Genomic DNA, 20,113 nt, shown 5'->3' with positions numbered 1-20,113 from the left:
TCATTTTCAAATTACATTTGAACTGTATGTCTGATAAACATGCTGTGTTCGGTGAAGTAGTTTCTGTCTTACAGCAAGAATGTCTGCGGCAAAGTTGAGTTTGGGATCCTTTCTGTACAGAGTATGCTTTTTGCTTCTGGTTTAATCCTACAGCCCACAGATTTGAGGTTCAACTGATATCTTGAAATTAATCAATTTTATGTTTGAGTTTGTCTGTGATAACGGCGCTGCTGATCATAATGAGACTCCTGTTGCTGGTTTCCATCAACTTTTCATAGGACCAGCTCAAAAGAGATTAACTATATTAATAGAAATGTCAAAAAAAGAAGAAAAAAAAGAGGCATCTGTCTGTAATCCCTCCTTGTAGATTGAATAAATTCTTCATGTATTTATATTTTGACCTGAACATGCACACTGGATGAGCAGCGTGTTTGTATCGCTGATCTCTGACATGACCTCTCCAGTATACTTGTAAACACAGGACGTCCAGCTCTGGGTTGGTTCCCAGCCCGCCGTTATATAAGCCCGTACACCTAGAATCGGCTCTCGACTTGAACCACATCCAAGGTACAAGCTGCTCCAGTCTCCGTTTGGGCGTGTCCGATGTATGTTTGTGCAATGTGCACTCCGGTGGCCTGCTGTGTGAGAACAGCTTTAGGATCTTGCTGCCCAGCACTAAACTGATTTTACAACCAATTTCAGTAAACCTTTGTTTTGAACAGGCCTCGAGTAATGTATGGTTGAAATGTGTATGTGTACAGATCTTAAGTGAACACTTTACTGTGCAAGTAGCCACATTCGAACGAAACAAAGTGTCTTTTATGGAGAACGATAATGCTTTAGTAGTATTTTTAAAACAGTATGATCCATTATATACATGGAGATTGTAGGATGGTTGTACTCAAATTTGTGTATGCAATATAAGAGCTAAACATAAATGTGGAAGTGTGATTCTACAGTACTTCCAAGTGGTTTCATTGTATGTAGTCAGTGTACCGATACTGGATTAACAATCATGCTTGAGTCTCAGACAATATCTTAAATCTGGAATTTGAGCTTTGTTACTGCCCCCTCCAAAAAAACCCCACTGAACAAAAGTAGCTTCTTTTGACTCATTTTTATTGGCGTTTCACATTACAGTAGATGAAGTTGCCACAAACAACTTTCCAAAAACAGGTTTTGATCTTTGAGAACATGTCACAGCAGCCGTTTAAACAGTAACCACATTTTTAACAACACAACAGACTCCCGTTCCTGTTGAGTGACGTGGACGGAATCTAAACTGTGCAAATAAAAATTGTTCATGCATTTAGAAAAAAAAAACACCACATTTTTTCTTTATGGATAACATTTTAATACAAACGCGTTACCAGATTCGTGTGGTTTTCTAAAACAAGTCATTTCCTTTTTATTCTTGCCCATTCCTGCTGGACTGAGTGTAAACACAAACCTGATGGTAGTTTGTAAAGCGACTGAACACAAAACATGACAGATAAAAGCCTCATTTGTAGTGCATTCATTTATGAGTGAAACAAAAGGGTACGAGCTACTGAGCTGCCAACAGATAGGACACCATGGTCAGCGCTGCCGCCTCGATTGAGAACAGGTGGTGGTCTTCCACGTGCGGGCAGCTGTTCCTCATGAACTCTGCCAGGCGGAGCAAGTACTCGAGGTTGTGGCCCGTCTTCCCTCTGCTCACGGCGATCTGGGCGCCGATCTCCTCGGAGCTGGCTGGCCCCAGGTAACGGGGGTTGTCAGAAGTGGCGATGTACACCAGGGCCTGAACCGGGGCGTGGCTCTCCCCATCAGGGAAGAAGTCCACCATCTTGGTGACGTAGCCACCGCAGGCGGTCTCCCGCACGTTCAGGTAGCCCAGAGACTCCTCCATCTGTGAGCCAGTCACCTCGAAGGCCACACCCCAAGTGCTCGCCTGTGAGAAGAGAATATAAATCATTAATGACTGCAAAAAACCCCAACAAATATCATTTGGTATGGAAACTCAACGGGAGTCCGTGAGCCAATCAGAAGGGAGATTTCCACTTACGTCATCCTCCTCGATGAGCGTCACCACTCTTCCGGGCTGCAGACAAGGGAAAAAATAATCGGTCACGTCATGGACAACGCCTGAAACGGCTACACTCAGCATCACAATAATTATGGCTTTACAACGTAACAAAAAATAAAAACAAAACATTAATCTCACCAACTCGTCGTTCCCCCGGTGGAAGTTGTCTCCGTGCCAGAAACGTCTCTTGTAGCCTTGAATGTAGCCGACCTTGCTCCTCTTGTACTTGAAGTCGGGCCTCCAAACCAGTGACCCGTACCCGAAGATCCACAGGCTGGCCTTCCCGCTGATGATGTCTTGAGGCTTCATTTTTGATCGGTAGTTGTTTACGACGTTCAAATGAATCGATGATGGATCAATATGTTGTCGACTAGCTCTGAGGACTAGCTGGCTAACGTTAGCTTCCTCCGGTCCAGGAGCAGTGGTACCGGCTGGCTCGTGGGTATACCGCGGACGGTACTCGAGCCCAACTGCTTAGCAGTTGCGAAGATGGAGTTTCGCAGTTGATTTTGCCTTGCACGATGCATAGCCATTGCATTACAGGTGCCGCATTATGCCTTAAAAATCCATGGCAGCCGATTCGGCCCGTCGGTCAGTGGGAGAGGAAAAAAATCAAAAGCTGTGACCAGCTGCTACGCCAGCCGAGAACAGATAGTGTGAATTTAAAATCAATAAGAAGAAAGATCGAGGTTTCAGTGATGTTACCGTTTTAAAAACGCGTCGCAGTACGCTGTCGTGCGCCTCCGCCGACTGGCGTTTCCTCGATAACATGGCGAAGCGACGCTTTTCTATTTATACAGTCTGAGCTGGGAGGCGGAACTAAACTAGCGTTCTGGACCAATAGAATTCCATAAGACATGACCCGCCTCACCTTCCAGCCAATCAGATTTTTGTGCGCCAAATAAGGCGGGTTTAAAACCGAGAGCTCGCATATTATTGGTCCAAAGTCTTTCAACCTTATTGGACAATCGACTGTTCGTCTTTTGAACAAAGTGTATGATTGGTTGGCGGTGTTGTCGATCACTTCATGTGTGTCGAGATGAAGGTGGCTGATGCAATTTCTACCAGCGTTTCAGAGCTGGACCAACAACCAAGCAACATACCAAGACGTTGCATCAGATAACGGGAGGAAACCCAATAGGAGCCATACATTTGACTCTATAACATCATTCAAAAAGCAAATCAACAGATTGATTCTAGGTAAAAGTCAGCGCAGTGAAGTAAACACTGCAGTAGTTGAAATCAAGCTGACCACGTTCGGGAGTTAATCATAACAATGTATTAGTGTTTATATGATCCAAAGCATCGATTTTAATCCCACAGCTCAGGGATCCAGTGTTCAGGGAGAGGTCACTAATTGCTGTGAGGATTGCTGATCTTGTGTCATGCTGACCCTCTGTGAGAATATATAGCTGAGTCAAAATCCAGGGTTTTTTGTTTTTGTTTTTGTTTTTTGGCTTTATTTTAAATGACAATTATGAATCTTTATTTCGAACATACAAACAGAAACAAAGGGAAAACAAAAGGAAAAAAATATTTATTTTTAATGTTTCCACCATAAGCCAACCAGCAGGGTTACATTGACACGCTATTTACATCGATCCAATAAGTCGGCCTGTTGTAATCAGGAAACGTATGAAGTTATTCCAGTTTTGTAAACACAAGCACTTGGGCCCTTTTATTTACACTACACTCACAAAACATCGGGCAGCCAAATGTGTGATCGTTATAGGTGCACCAAGTGTTTTCAATCTTCTGAAGTGGTACAGTTTTCTAAACAAAAAAAAAAAGGGAATAAAGGGGAATGCAAGTAACAAAAGAAAGAAAAGGCAAAGTGAATGAAGGTGCACAAAGTCAAAGAGATTACCAGAAATAACTGCTTAACTACTTGTAAATATATATATAAATGCCCATTCCTCTCGGTAGAATTGATGCTGTAATAGTAGAGGCTCATCTGTGCTCAATAAATAGATTATCTATAAATAGGTAGCATTATCGGTCTTGATAAGAGGGCAGACAACTGTACCCGCTACTCATAAGTCTAAAGCACCACATGATCCATGCCTTTGAGCGACAGTGCATCATGCACAGGCTTCCAACACATTATGCCACGGCCTTCCATGTCCATCTTGTTCTCCAGCCTACTGTTGCAGTATCCAGTATCTGCTTTGGCTCAACACAGAATCAAAGTCTCCAATGACTGAATGCCCATAAAGTTTTGTCCTGCAAATGCATCATATATCTTTGGCTATTGGAGTCAAGCCAATTCAAGAATCTTAATCAAGTCACAAACCTATGTTGAATTAGTCCAGATGGAAACTTATTTTAGGCAGTGTTTTCCTTTTCTCGACACAGAATGTTACTGATATGGCTAGGGATTGGGTCAGGGCTGCATATATCACTTCTGAAGCTGTGAAGTGTTTTTGAGGCCAACATACCCATTTGTTTGTGGGTCAGGAGCTCAAGGCCAGATCAGTGTGACGGGTCGGATCTAAAAGCGGATACTGCAGGATGGGAAAGCACTTACTGTATGTGGTGATACCTGCTAAACAAGTTAATTTTAGCCCATGAGAAATGTAAGGGTCTTCTGGGGGTTTATGAAAACTATTATTACAGTTGGTTCGTGGCTTAACTCCCTGTGATATCAATGTAAATGGACAAGTCACTTCATGGATGTCGAAATAATGTGCTGCTCATAAAATAGCTTGATGGCAGCAGGGATTTCAGTTTGGAAAGATAGCTTTTAGCCAGACTGGAGATGCTTACTGACACCTAGTGTTAATTAATGAGACAGCTATAAGGAGAGGGCGGGGCAGGAGGAGGCAAGGCTACTGGAAAGCAAACAGCATCTGATATGTAAACACTTTCATTTTTAAAAGCATTAGTCTTTTTTATATCAGTCGAAATTATGGGAGGTGAACCAGACTTGCAGTTGACAGAGAAGAACAACAAGGTTTAGTTTCGTGATTTTGACTGAGCTGCACAGTTTTTGGATGAAAAAAAAGGTTGCATCAAAACAGTTCCATCGTGCATAGAAATCAAGACAAAGTGGAACATAGCATATGTGATAGTAATTTACAATTCATCATTCCCCTCAAGAATCATAATAAATAATGGTGATTGGAGTGTTTATCTTCACTTGTTTTGAAGTTGTTTCCTGAAAACCAAAGTCTTCCATGCCAACAAGTGCACAACGCAGAGTTTGATGCGTGAGAAAAGTGGTTGGCCTGCGCCGGCATGTTCTGCATTTTTTAATCAGGGAGGAAGCAGGAACTGATGTCACTAGGTCACAAACAGGATGCTGTGATTATAACACAATGAAAATGCCTGGCTATGTTATGGACACCCAGAGGCCAAAGAGCAGAGTGCTTAGCATGTGCGATTAAGTGCGAATGAGGGTGTGCGTCTTGCTTATAGGTGTGAGTCCAAAAAAGTGGGAAGAAACTCTTAAGTGCTGTCAGGCTGGGTCCGGTAACAGACCAAAGCACGAGGGTCTTTAACCAGACGATTAATCATTGTGATAAGGTGTATGTTTTTCCTGAGCCAGGCTGGAAGCTCCCCTTTCCAAACTTTTTTTTTCTCATACATGCACACACAGGCCCTTAGATGAGGAGGCCTAGGTCAACAGGCTGACAGGATGTGTGTGAGGGAAAAGTCAGCCAGATTCTTTGCCAAGTGTTGATTGCTGCTGATTACGGGGTGTTGAGTGTTGCAGGATTTCTGTTAATTGGAGGCAAGAAACATTTTGATAATGAAAATGACAAATTTCATGAATCTAGAAAGAAATGTAATTGCGTCTTGTATGTGGAAATGTATCATAAAAGTAACACATTTCCAAAAGACAAGGAGGCCAAAGGGCATAAAGATTGATCAGAGTGCTCTGACAGGGCAACTTTACTATAATAAAGACATTTTTTATTTATTTTTTTTAATGTGGATTTCGAGCAGATCCACAGCTCCCATCTGGTTCACTCTCTCCTCCACTGCAGGCTGTAGTGCCAGTTCCTCTCCAAAGCTTTGTTAGCCAGAGTGGGTGGTACAGAACCGGGGCATTGAAATATTGCTCTTAACTCTGAAGGGGAGGCAGGCGGGCGGGCGGTTTGGGAGCCGCCGAGTGCCTGAGTGTATTTTTATGGGAGGAGGCCTGTGCACTCTGTGGGTCATGTACATGGGGCGAGAGGCCTGGCATATGCTGCTGTTTTTATGGCACTTGCAGGCTGGCTGTGTGCTTCCCCCACGGCATCTGTTTGGTTTAGCGGTGTGTGTGTGTGTGTGTGTGTGTGTGTGCGTGTGTGTGTGTGTGTGTGTGTGTGTGTGTGTGTGTGTGTGTGTGTGTGTGTGTGTGTGTGTGTGTGTCTGTGTGTGTGTGTGTGTGTGTGTGTGTACGCGCGTATGGATGCTTGTGTGAGCATTATGAGGAGTTGGGAGGCACAGGGGGGAATAGGGGGAGTTGGGGGCGTACCCCTTTGCCCCGCGTGCCTGGCTTTGTTTCACCATTTTCAGCTTGAGGGGGTGGTATCCGTGGAAACGGATTTGAATTTCAAGCCAATTTCGGGCCAGAGAGAGAGAAAACACGGGGTGTGTGACTGGGGGCAACAGCGTTTCCAGGAATTACTGGAGGTAGTGATGCTACAGTCGAGTGAGGCTTTGTCCAAAACATTAGACGCAATATTTAATTAAAACTAAATTCTGACTGTGTAACAAAAAACATGTGTGCAACAAATAACCAAAAAGAATTTTCTTTTTCATTTACTGACAAACAGTTTTCAAAGAAGTTTTATTCTTCAGAAGTTTGGTCCTTATAAATATGCATTATATACAAAATAATATTATAAAACATATAAAGAGCAGTGTGTCATATTTAAATTAAACTCTGGAAATAATCACTTTAAAAAAATTACATTATTGGTTCTGTACTTTTGAAATTTATTATAGGCAGGCAGTGGTGTGACAGTCTCTTCTTGTTTTGAGTCTCTTTGTTTTTCTCAGTTGTGTTGCATAAAAAAAAAAAAACTTTCTATGCGCACTTTTGTTTTCTCTTGGATCTGGCACTGCACAGAATATTGCGCTCCTGCGGTTTTCTCTTCAAATCCCCAATGATTAAAGTCTTCTCCCTGCTGTTTTTTTTCCTTCGGTTTTTTTTTTTTTTTAGTTTTTTTTGTTTTTGGTAGTGCAAATGATCCAAGAACAGACAAGGGCACAAATTTAGCATTCAAACCCCCTCTTTTAAGGCTTCTAGTGAAATTTGGGCTGCATACAATCTTCACCCTTGCATTGACATGTCCAACCGGTCTTTTTCATGGGATTGACAGTCGAAGAATCATTTTCAGACATTCATAGCTCTTCAGCGTTGGTGAGGTTGGATTGTGATGGTGAGTCAGTTCACTCATCTCGACCCTGAGTCTTGCATAGCAGGCGAAGCTGGCAGGCGTGAGTGTGGGGGGGGGTGGGGGCGGCGGATGGTCAAATCTTAGGCACCTTTCGTTACTGATTGGTTGGCTGTCAAGAGTTTTCATGATTATCACACAAGGCCGGGTCAGGTACAAGGGACAATGATCCACGTTCAGCTCCTTCCGCTGTCCAAGATGGCTGAGATTGTTCATTTTTGTTCCACCGATGCTCTGTGGGCTTTTCACACCTCGCGGAGACAGTCCGTTTGCCAGTCCGATTAGCCACTGTCACAACTGAGAGAGGTCCTTCACTGTACATGTTTTGCATACAAACACTCGGTCAACGCATATAGTTTCTCAGTTCTGTTCTTGTTTTGTTGTAGTGTTTTTTTTCTTTGTAGAGCAGAGGTTGTTCTGCCCTCTCCAGTTCTCAAGTGTCCCAGAGCAGCAGTGACCATCTAAGATGATCTCAAGTCTCTTCTCAGCATTTGTAAACACTCCAGAATATTATATTCTGCCATGATTGTGTCTTTTTCCTCAATCTTCCTGGCTTTGTCACCCCTTGCAGTTTTATACCTGCAAGGAAAGAAAGTGATTAGTTCAATATAAATAATTTAAAACAGAAATTACCTCCCCCGACTCTTTGAGTCTTTCTTCCTCAAACGTTTTTTCAATGCAAATATATATTTAGCTTGAAAGTAAACATGTTAAAAATTCACTCTGAATGCCACAGCAGTAAAACATAGCACCTTTGAGACCAAGCCCAACCAAACATGTGCGAGGAATCATTCAAAGTTCTCATTTTAGGTCGCTGAATGGCCAAGACAAAGAACAGCCCGCGTCGTCTACAGAAACCAATAATATATATTAAAAGAAAATTGGCTTTCTACAGCTTTGACTTCAGATTCCGACAAATAGCATTTTCCCTGGTCATGAGTTGTGTTTTTTCATCATAAGGAATGGTACACTTGGGACAAGGTAATGCTTTTCAAACGGAGGATGTGAGGAAGTGCTGATGAAGATATTATTTTTTTTTTTTTGGCTTACCTCTGTTGCTATGACGCATTCTCTCCTCTCCTCTGCTATTACAAATACCGACTGGTACATGGAGTCTCTTGAGGAACATATCGTAGATATCCTACACTCTGGCTTTTCACTGCAAACACAAATCACATTTTCTGTTAACTTAAATGAGAAGCACGTGGGAAGGGGAGCATGAAAGAAACAGTTGTTTGTAGGAAAGCAAAAAGTTAAGTACATGAAAAGAAGAAGAGTGTACGTCTGAAAAAATGTGAGTTAAACGAATGAATAATGTGCTTTTTCCTCACCTGTACATTCTACTCAAGGGCATTTTATTTTCTAAACACTTGTCATAAATAAGACTTTTATCCTCTTGCGACTTTTCATCCTTGAACTCTTTTGATTTTGAGTGGTATGAGTCCAAGTGATAGTTTTTATGGATAAAGTTCGATTTCTCCGAATCACAGTCTACTTCCAGGCTGATTTTCTGGTTGGTGTTTTTCAGCTGCGACGCTGGGATCAGGTTATCCCTCTGTACATTGGACAAGTTGTTCATAGTCTCTGTTTCCCCTCTCTGCCTTTGGGCCTGCCTGTGGATGTGCCTCAAGGCCAAGCCCACCATACACAGGAGCACCAACAGTGCCACCAGCCCCACGGCCAGAGAGATCGCCGCCCACTGGAAGCCATCTTGAATCTCTCCATTGGCTACAGAGGAGGTGACGGCGGCGAAAAAGTCACATCGAGGTCCAGTGAAGCCAGATGGGCAGTTGCACGTCGCCGGGGGCTTGCCTGGCCCACCACCTCCAGTGCAGAGACCACCGTTGAGGCACGGCCGAAGAGAACACTCATCAAGGACCTTCTCGCAGTTGCGGCCGCTGTAACTGGTGGGACAGACGCAGGTGTAGTCGGTGATTCCGTCCTGACAGGTGCCACTGTTGAGGCACGGGTTACCGGCACATTCGTTGATGTTGATTTCACAGCGCTGGCCGGTGAATCCTGCACGGCAGCTGCACGTGCGGACCCCGCCGTGGATCAGACACAGACCGCCTACAAAGGGAGGAGGAGAGTAAGCATCAACAAAATACAGTTTCTGAACACATCCAGATAGAGGAAGATTTCAACGTCAAGTGCGCGATCTCCACAAGCTGTCCTCACGAGGCCTTCTGAGTTCACACATTTCCATCGAATCCAAAGAATAACCGCAAGACTGTGTATTGTTCTCCCGACGCCGAACAATCCCAAAGCCCCCCATGTTTACAGCAGGATAGAAATTGAACTGCACTGGATATTTGTCCCCTTTCATCAACAACCGCAGCAAGCTGTGGTGACATTTACAAGCTGCTGCTCTGAGCTGCCGAGTGTTTATAGGGAGGACAATAGACACCAAGTTCCCACCAATTCCTGTTGTTCCACACTGCTTCCAGTTGCAGGAATTTGAAGGGGGGGGGGGGGGGGGGGGTGAGCGAGGGGAAGTTCAGAAAGGTGGGAGGTGGAGGGGCAAAGAGGAGAGGAAGACCGTACCATTAGCGCAGGGAAGCGACGTGCACTTGTCCACTCTCTTCTCACAGTTGAGTCCAGTGAAGCCACGGGGACACTCGCACATGTAGCTGCGGCCATTGTCCTTCTCCCAGCACTTGCCGCTGTGAAAGCAGGGGGAGTCGGCGCATGTCAGCAGGCTGTGCTCACAGTGGGAGCCCTCAAAGTCTTGGGGACATGTGCACTTGTAGCCACTCTCCAGATTCTGGGTGTAAAGGAAAGGGAGGAAAAATGAGCGAGCACATCAAAGCAACAGTGCGAATTGTAATTACAACAGGGCATTTTTGACTTACTGTGCATATCCCTCCATTCCTGCAGGGGTTGCTGTCACACTCCTGCATCTCCAGCTCACAGTTGACCCCTGTGAAACCTGGCAAACACGTGCACGTGTAACTCCCCTGGCCCGTGTTCATGCAGGTGGCGCCGTTCACGCAGGGATGGTGATGGGTGCAGAAGTTCAGATCTGTGGGGGACAAAGAAGAGTGTTTGTTTACAGGGTGCCTTCAGGAGGATACAAAAAACAAACAAAAACAAAAAAAACGAGACCATCTACCCCGGATGTGTATAAAGCTATGAACAGAACACTTCAGAAGAAACCCAATTCACTAATGCTTTCAATTAATTCAAATGAAAACAGTGAGCAAGTAATATGAGACGATCTTTTAAAAAGGGACAGCAGCAGTGGTCCAAGTTGTCTGGTGTACCTTGGTCACATAATAGGCCTCCCCAGCCCTCCTGGCAGTTACACTGCCACGGCAGCTGGCAGGTGCCATGCTTGCAGGCCGGGTACTTCTTACACTCATCACAGAACGTGCCCTGCCAACCATCTCTGCACCTGAAAGATGAGAAAAAAATATCTTTTAAAACATATTCTAAATGAACATCTCAATAGACCGGATGGAAAAAGTTGGGAACAATATAACATTTTATGATCTTTAATAAGAGATAAGAAAATCAGTGGTCAATCGTAGCACACAGCAATAGTAGCTGCTGTGAAACAGTTGAATACAATTGTTAAATGATCATTTAAAGAAATATGACAAGCTATAAAGTTAGCTATGCATTCAGAGCTTATATCTTGCAAAAATTACATTACATTACATTTAATCCACAAAACACAATTAATGGTATGCTTTTAAAAATATAATGCAAACACTGCCTACATTATGTACCACACGAACAGAGTGACTTCATAATAGAACAAGCCAGTATTAAGTCTAAATGATGAAATAACACAGTAATCATGGATAATGACAATATAAATACTTTTGCTTTAAGAGTTTTTGACTGTAAGCCATAGGCTGAAGTATTTTTCTGAACTTTCTCTGGAATATCTATTTCTCAGCGCAGTGTGCCGCATCCTGAACAAACCACGAGATTACTGGATTTAAGACCCTTTTTGCTTAGTGAGCAAAACACATGAGGGCAGCTTTACTGTTTTGGGTATCCATGATGGTTTGACCTCAATTTGGGTTTGTTTTAGTGGTGGGAATGATGGATTTGTGTCTAAAAAGAGGGTTAAATAAGAATTCGGGAGGAGTTTCTCACAGGAGAATGCATGTGCATGTTATCCTCACTGGTGAGTGAATGAGAGTGAACGAGATGGGCCAGTGACAAGGAGGGAACATGGAAAGCCAAAAGCTCAGTGAGTGATTCAGAGAAAAACAGCAGAGGGGTATGGGCTGGGACTGTGTGTACTTTGTGAACTTGGACCTCTCTTAATGAATCATATACGGACAGAGCTGATGTGAATCCTCAGATGATGAAGCTGATTTAGTCCTACATCAGCATGACTTCAAGAGGCTTTCCGTGTGAAACGAGCTGAAACGGTTCCCATAAGCATCCCTTCCTACACAACAGCTAGCACATATTTCAACACCTCATAATTATTATTAATACTTACACACACTCGCCAGGTTTGGAGCAGTTTCCATTCCTCTCGCTGCAGCCCTCCAGACAGATAGCTACAGGGAAAAGACAAGCATACAATAAGCCTGCTGTTCTTTTAGTGCTGTTGCACATCAACATGTTATCAATGTTTATCAAATAAGGAGTTAAAATACTGTTGATTTATTTTAACCCTTTAACTTCCTTCCTCTGCTCTTCACAGAAAACAACCCTACATTCTTTAAATGAGGCTTTGGTTATTAAGCCCACAACTGATTAGAATTATTTTATAAACTTTCTTAAAAATCAAACCTGGGTTCTTTAACAGTTCAGACAACCCCTGTGTTCAACAAACCACACCTGGACTTTTTTTTTTTTTTTTAAACGACAGTGCTTTCAGATTATTTAGACAAAAAAAACCTGAATTCTTCCCAGCCCACCCAGACTCTTCGAAGTATCCCCAGACCATTGAGGCGACACACTTTAAACCAACCATTTACATTTACAACATTTATAGTAAAGACCTCATCACTAAATTTGTTCGTCCAAATTGTTGACCAGCACATTAGAGGGTTGAAATACGTCAAACACTTCTTCCTCTATAGGAACGACCAAGGTTACATAGTCCTCGTTTTCTTGAAATAGCCAAGTGTGTTGAAGTACATGAGGTCTTCGTCTGTCTCAGTTTTCCACCGAAACCTTCATGTGTTCTAAACCTGTCCGCCACACCCACAACTGCCTCGCAGGGGTAAAAAAAAAAAAAAAAAAAAACATGGCTGAGAGTTTGTTTGTCCTGTGTTTTAAGTGTACCGCTTCTTCCATGACACTGATTCGCAGGACAACATATCAGCCGACTGACAGTAAGCGGCCGGTTTAGTCCAGAACAGATGCTTGCTCTCAATAGCAGACAGCTGTCACTATTGTTGTTTGTGGTCTGCCAGAACCATATTTGCAGCTGCCACTAGTGCGTGCCTGACAATGGAGGGGACTAAACATTGATGGCGCGTGGCAGATAATAATGCCACGATTAACCTTGGCGCGTGCAGTCACTCGAGCTCCTCCTATCAATGCTCGTGCGCTCCCCCTCCCTCCCCAGATTAAGTTACTGGTCACGCGCGTCAGCTACACTGCTTCTGAGGTACAAAAATACAGATTTAGACATCCAATTATTCATGAATATCTATATTCTATATATAGCTGAAGAAAGCACAAGGTTTCTTGTTTAAATTTTTACAGATCCGCATCCTTAAACACAAACATTGTATGATCAGCTGGAATGAATGAATAGCGCCCAATTGAGCAGTCACCTTTAACCCTTTATGGAGCAAGTGACCATATTTAGCAAGTACTCGTTTCCTCCAAACTCACACAGGTGGGTTAAACTCTGAAATGGGTTTAAATGGGTAATTCTCGATTTGGGGGTAATAGAAAATATTCCCAAATGTGTGAAAGTTCAATAATGTGTGAGAGTTCAATAATGTGTGAGTTATAGAACATGTCATTATTTTTTGTTTGGGAAGTTCTCAAATGTTTTGAAATGTACCTGAACATCACACTGGGACGTAAATGTCCATTTAGTCAAATATTTTAACGAGTGTCCTAGAACGGGTTACACTGATGTATGGGAGTGAAAGAGTAAGACGGGGGAAATTATGGCACCTGAAAGATGTTCAATCTGTCTTTCTCATGTATATTTTCTGTAGTCAGTGGCGATTGATGTGTCTGTAATTGCAACACGTGAGCCCATCTGGTTAGAATTTGGCGCCACAGTCAAAATAGCACATGCCAATTTCTCTTTCACCGCCAAGTGACATGGATGACAGATCCGCCATCACCCATGTGGTCACATATCGAGCACATGGTAACTATTACTCTCCAATCTACTCTTTGATTAATTTGTTTTGGTGAAAGGGGGCCCTTGGTATTATGGAGCCAAATGGCATCGGGCCTCTTCATAGGCTCATTCAGAGCTTTCCAAAACATGCAAGAGTTGCTCTCTGATTTGGCCAAGTGGGGTTTCCCTCAAGTATAATGCGTCTGTTGTCATGCTAAGCCGTCTGTCCCACAAAACCCATATCCAGTGTGTTTGCAAGACCGCAGCCAATTACAAGTCAGAAATATATAATTACAAATTATATGATGACATTTGTGAGAAATGCAGTCCTCACCAAAATCGCCCGTCACACTTGCCAGAAATCCTTAGGTCATGTCTAGTTATACCACTTAACAATCTGTCGCCTTAATGAGGACGGCCTATGTTTGAAATGATTTGCCTCGTTAGATCTGCAATTTCTGCTTATCAAAAGTCATCACCCTCTTTCAGCACAAATGATAATAATGAAGACCACAGTCGGGAAACATATTATAGCGTCAGAGCATTATCTTGAGGTGTCCACCAAGTAGTTTAGTGGACATTTACAAACATCTGCATGAAACCATAATAAACCCACAACACTAGCTCACATGTTTTGGGTGACCATCTCTAAAACAGACTATTTATACAAAATGAGCCAGAAAGATATGAAGTTTTTGGAAGCTGACTGCTTACGTTCTTCACAGTATTTCCCCTTCCAGCCAGGCAGACAGGATAACTGCCCGTCTCGGGTGCAGGTGTAGTGGCCGAATCGGTCATCCCGCGGCGTGCATTTTTTGGAGCAACTTTCTCCATAGTAGCTTTCATTGCAGATGAACCTGTAGGAATACTTCAGCTCTGTCTGGTTTTCATTTTGTGTGAACTGAGACCATTCGGCTCCTACACCCAGCTGTCTTTGGGTGGCAAACAAGCTGATCAGAAGGTCTGGGTTGGTGGTATCTGGAGGAAAGAAAAATAAGGAAGAGGAAATCAGATTTATTGTAGCGAGTGCTTATGTTCTGTGATGATTATGTCAAGAATTATATCACAAATGACTTATGGGTTCAAAAGTCAACTACTTTTGGTTTATTAATCTGCTCAGCACCAAGCTGCATCCCTTATCAAATCCCATACAGTTTAGATGAAAGATAAACTCAGGTTGAAATTTCCTCTTTCTTTCCGTCAGCAAAAACATTCCCAGGCCCAGTCCCCTCTTCCAAAGGGCGGAACAGAGTAAGGTGTAAAATACAGGAAGATGTAGTCAGGGGTTTTGGCAGGCAGTGCGTATTCTCACCAAAGCCCACAGCTCTTTCCCACGCCAAAAATAAACTAGAGGAAGTTCAATTGTATTGGGTATAAGAATGAAAAAGGTGTTCTGAAGTTCATAACAAAGGAATGAATAGGCGTGAAAATTGTCTGAAAGTATGAACAATTAATGTGGGGGTGACGAGGGAAGTTGTGTGTGTCTGAAAATCGTTGAATATCTCAGATTTTACCAATTTTTTGGGGTGTTTTTAGAGACGGTGTATACATGGTAAACTGCCTGGAGTCTCCTGTGTAAAATGTACAGAGCTCCCTCCTGTGGTAAAAAAAAAAAAAAAAAAAATGTTCCACTTACCGACAGGTAGATTTCCATAAGGTGAATGCCAGGCTTCAATTATTAATGAAAACGACCCCTGAGAAGAACAGAAAAGACAGACAATTAGTGCAACTAATCAGACTTAAGACATGTATTGCTTTTGAAGAGCGCTCCGGATGTTGGGAGAACATTTTTGCGCTTTTTTTTCTCTGGTATATTTAATGGACTTTTTACGCATTGAAAAGTGGAGTTTCAATATCACTTATGCGTGCATTAAAGAACACTCTGGTCAGTGCATGGCCTTCTGGATTTTGAAACGAACTACGTCGCATCAGCCCAATCTGTTTGTCGGCAGAGTATTACCTAATGATGTGGATTAGAAGCGCGCTGACCAATAACCGGTGCGCTCCCAAAATGCATAGCAGCCATCTGTAAACAACCTAACAGCGGAGCCGCTGGAATAAAAACAAATTAAAGTGCATGTCCTTTTGCACTGACGCCCTTACCGGCCATCCAAAGTTGAACGGTATCTGAATCGGTCTAGGAAAAGTGCCACTGCCCTTGGCGCTGAAAGAGTTTGTCCCCAGCACTGGTGTCATTGTACTTCCAAAGATGCAGTCACCTGGCGACACCACAGCCTGATAGTTCTTCAAGCAAATTCTGAAATATGTCCTGCAGTTGGGTTTGCACGCGTTTCCGTTTGCAAGCAGACCTCTGTGGTTCTTAAATTCGTGCAGATCGAGCTCAAAAACTCCGGATCCAAATACCTAAAAGACAAGAGATATTATTTATGAAGACGTGGTGCGGCTATATCATTCTGCTAAAAGAAAAAAGAAGGGAAAAAAAACTATAAATAAACTGCTTTTCCATCTGCTTTCGCCTCGGTTTCAGGACCATCAGGGAGATGTAGATTCTCCTTCATACCTGTGATATCAACGTGGTGCTGAAGGCGATGGTAAAGGTGAACCAGGCTGCCATCCTTCTCGATTCTCCAGGGCAGCCGCGTCACCAACCAACAAGGCAGCAAAACCTTCTTATTCCGAAGTATTCACTCCGAGGAGAAACAAATGAAACATCAAATCTCTGAAAACACACATAAATCCTCCACTCCCCGGGAGTTCCCAGTAGCTCCTTGTTGGTGTGCGTCAAAAGCGTCCGGGGGAAGCGTTTCCAATCTCCCAAGTTATCCAAAGGTGAGGGAAGACCTATATCCACAGCCGTGCGTCTTTCTGTCAGCAGACGTCCTCTCCTCTCATGGTACTGTACTCCACAATGGTCACTCCGCTGTGTGAGAGCGGCTCGGAGCTTGTTTTGGTGCTGAACTCAGTGCGTCAGTGCGCCACGGATGTTCATCACTCGTCTTATTACTAGTGAATGAACCGTAGTGTGCCTTCTCCCAGATATATAGACTTCCACTGCGCTGCTCATTACATAAACTGTCACTCACTCTGTTGACCACGCCCACTTTACATATTCAACCTTCTCTTCCACCCCAACAACAATTATCCAGATTTAATACCCACTGGCACTGGGATAACTGACCACCATGGATACTGGGCGATTATTAACAAGCCCCAACATCTGTTGACTTATTTTTAGCGCACAATGCGCCTGGCACACAATCACACGATAAGAAGGGACAATGCAGGAGGGATGAAACTTTAAGAATACAAGGGGAAATCAATTACAGTCTTTCTCCGTGCGCGCATTCGCCCTCGGTTCCACTCAATTGCACGCTTAATTAGCCTTACTACTGCGTCGGAGCCGTGCGCACTGTCCTCTCAAGACGCGTCACTCTCAGTGGGATCATATGTGCGTCTCCCCCGGGATGCACCTTTCACAAACAATGAGACTAGAAATGCGATTACAGAGGGAATCTTTTCAGTTCTTTTAATTGCCGATGGATCAAAATTTCACTTTCTTCACGATTTACCCACGATACAGTTATAATAAACAACAAATACGTCAAAACAATACATTTTGACCATGATTTGAAATATGCTGGATAGAATAAGAAATAAAATGACACTTCGCAATGTGTGCGGAGGCCTATGTTGAGTCAAAGCTCAGGTTTTATTCTAACATATTGGTTTGGGTGTGCTCCATCTCATTGGTGGCGTGTGCCCCTTCATGGCCACCCATACGTTTTACGGTTAATGGCAGCGTGCCTCCTATTGTTGCGGCGCGTGTCCCACTCTCGCCCTCATGCGGGTGTAATGTGCGGGACTGGAGCAATAACTATTCAGCTGTATGCAAATTAACCTCCCCCCCTCCCCCCCGCGCGCCCCCATCCCTCTTTCTCCCTGCGCCCGTAAATGCTGTTTTATTCTACCCTTGGCCTTAAGGAGCCAGCAGCAATGACACCGGGCACGAGGTTCCCATGATGGAGGTGGAAGGTTTCATTTAATGGCTTGAAACTGAATAAAAGGATCACAATACCTCCTCCTTTAGAAAAAATATCCACGTTGGAAGAATAACGTCACAACACAAAAAGAAAAGAAAATTCCCTAAATTGACGTAGTAGTAGTAGTAGTATTAGTAGTAATAACAACAACAATAATAATAATAATAATAATAATAATAATAATAATAATAATTTATATTTACTTTTTGAACAATATCAATAGCTAATGAAACAATTAAGTTCTATATAGACATTTTGCTTTAAGAATTGCATTGTGTGGTTTCTTTTGGCAAATAAAAGCCTTTCCATACGGTTTCCCCCTATATACATTGGCTTGTTTTTGACCGTCTGATTGGTTGTATTTGTTATTCGATCGCCCGTGTCTCTCTCATTTACCATCTGGTGGGAGACTGGCAGACCGACGCACCGTTTTCTGTCGTCTGTTCACGGATGGGACAAGCCAACTTTCTCCAACCTGTTCATCTACATTCTGTCTGGCTTGAGTTGTGCGTTTTAGGGGAAAAAAGGGGCCTCTAGTATATGTTAACAACATTATATTCCAGGTGGTTGTGAGCGCTGGAAATCCACCAAAAACACAAAGCCTCTGTGATATGACCAGATCATTGCAGACATGAAAAAAAACCTCTGAGTACTGCAATTAGAAGTATAGGTGTAAGTATTTTATTTACCTTACACGTGAACAATGTAAAAAAAAATAGTTCAAGGGAACAATTCAGTCTCAAAATCTTCTATCTTTTATCACATTGCTAAATTTCCCAATCATGTTCATTTTGTACCTATTGATTAAACACAGGGACTTTCCTCGCACAAATATTGGAGAGGAATGATAAGAGCAAAAAAATTCCAGATTCACAAATCTGTTTCCAGCTTCCTGCTTATATTTCTTTCACGTTTGACTTATCAAATGTAATATTACATTTTGTAAAATGAAGCCATGCGAGAAACTGAGCGACAAAGATTGCAGTGACCAGTTTAACAACTGAAATAGATTAAATGGACCATAACTGAAGCTGTTCAAATAAAGACAGTAAAAGTGGAAATAACACGCATGTATCTATGTTCTACTGCTTTTATCTAACATTGGTTTGTAGTTGATGATGGGTGAAAGCAGCCTAGATGGTTCATCAGTCCATTAAAGGGGAAAGACAGAGACGACCACACCCAACAGGCAAGTCAATTAAATTGACCTGAAATAGATGTTTTTTGTACTGGAGAGGGAAACTGGAGTAGTTTAATGAAACCTGCGCAGAGAAAGAATATGCAAACTCCATATAGAAATGCTTCCATCCTCAAATTGGACTCAAAATAAGGACATTCTTGGGACAAACTGAGAATACTAACCACTAACACACACTGCGGCCCGTAAATGAACATATACTTGCGTAAGTTGTTTTTCCTTCATCATAATGATAATTGTTAAAAGGTAGCATACAATATTACAAAACAGTCGTTCTATTTTAAAACACCTGTTACCTGTTTTAACTCAATTGAAATAGTAAGACTCTTAATTTTGCTTGTTTATGCTAATTTGATAGCTATAAAGATACTTGCAGAAGATGTAATTGGAAAAATTTGCAAGTATATGCCTGTATGCACAAAAAAAAGACATGAAAGCCAATCTTTCCATAGGAGTAAATAGTTCTATTGCCTTTCTCTTTGTGATTCTCCCTTGAACTCCGCATGATCCCTGAGTATTTGCATTTCATCTGTTGTTTTCATGCGGTGGCTGTGCACTGCTGAGAGTGAAAACGGAGAGCATCTATATTTATTCAGTGTTTATACGAAGTAGACACAAAGGATCTGATGAATGCTTGTCATATTGACACACCTGTTGCGTCTCTAAAGGGTCCACGGAGACACAATGGCATTGGCTCTATCGGCCGTATGCCATGCAGCTCACCCCATGTGTCCATATGCCTTCAGCTGCTAGTTCTGTTACTTGTTGGCATTACGATGTTGGCGATTCTTTGTGATTTGATGAGGTGATCAAAGACATATTCTTTGGGTATTGCTGCCTGTGTGCTTTGCAGGGTGCCATATCCATTTGCTCTTTATATGTTTGCGTTGTGCCCTGGCTGATTGTGATTCCAGGGTTGCCTTCACCACAGCGTCAAATGTCCAATCAATAACTATGGAACATCACGCCGCTTATCTGGTTTTATAGCCATATGTCCCCAGTCCTGCTAACATGAAACAGCAATAAAAAATGTGACAACTGCAGTTTATATGAGGCTGGACAGGTGAGTGCAGCCGATAACAACCAGCTCTCTGCATTGTGACGACAAGAAACTGTCATGTGGGTTGTATGTTGTTTTTTTTTTACACAGCTGGCACAAATCATACACACCAGATGTACCTT

At 42.8% G+C, this 20,113-nt stretch overlaps 2 protein-coding genes across 2 annotated transcripts; both read right to left on the bottom strand.

The window, feature by feature from the left end:
• Positions 1 to 1,102: 1,102 nt before the first annotated feature.
• Positions 1,103 to 2,818, bottom strand: chac1 (ChaC, cation transport regulator homolog 1 (E. coli)). The gene is made up of 3 exons (XM_080514608.1): positions 2,204 to 2,818; positions 2,045 to 2,080; positions 1,103 to 1,930 (listed from the first exon to the last, which is right to left on the bottom strand). The coding sequence occupies exons 1-3, from the start codon at positions 2,372 to 2,374 to the stop codon at positions 1,547 to 1,549; spliced, it is 591 nt and encodes a 196-aa protein (XP_080370734.1). The 5' UTR covers positions 2,375 to 2,818; the 3' UTR covers positions 1,103 to 1,546.
• A 4,101-nt stretch (positions 2,819 to 6,919) lies between these two features.
• Positions 6,920 to 16,557, bottom strand: dll4 (delta-like 4). The gene is made up of 11 exons (XM_080514372.1): positions 16,254 to 16,557; positions 15,836 to 16,096; positions 15,369 to 15,426; positions 14,447 to 14,710; positions 11,915 to 11,975; positions 10,716 to 10,846; positions 10,305 to 10,474; positions 9,997 to 10,216; positions 8,784 to 9,522; positions 8,503 to 8,611; positions 6,920 to 8,031 (listed from the first exon to the last, which is right to left on the bottom strand). The coding sequence occupies exons 1-11, from the start codon at positions 16,305 to 16,307 to the stop codon at positions 8,026 to 8,028; spliced, it is 2,073 nt and encodes a 690-aa protein (XP_080370498.1). The 5' UTR covers positions 16,308 to 16,557; the 3' UTR covers positions 6,920 to 8,025.
• Positions 16,558 to 20,113: the final 3,556 nt, after the last annotated feature.

This window comes from Blennius ocellaris (assembly GCF_963422515.1).
Source record: "Blennius ocellaris genome assembly, chromosome: 18".
NCBI lineage: Eukaryota > Metazoa > Chordata > Actinopteri > Blenniiformes > Blenniidae > Blennius > Blennius ocellaris.
This window is presented reverse-complemented; position numbering and strand designations above follow the sequence as displayed.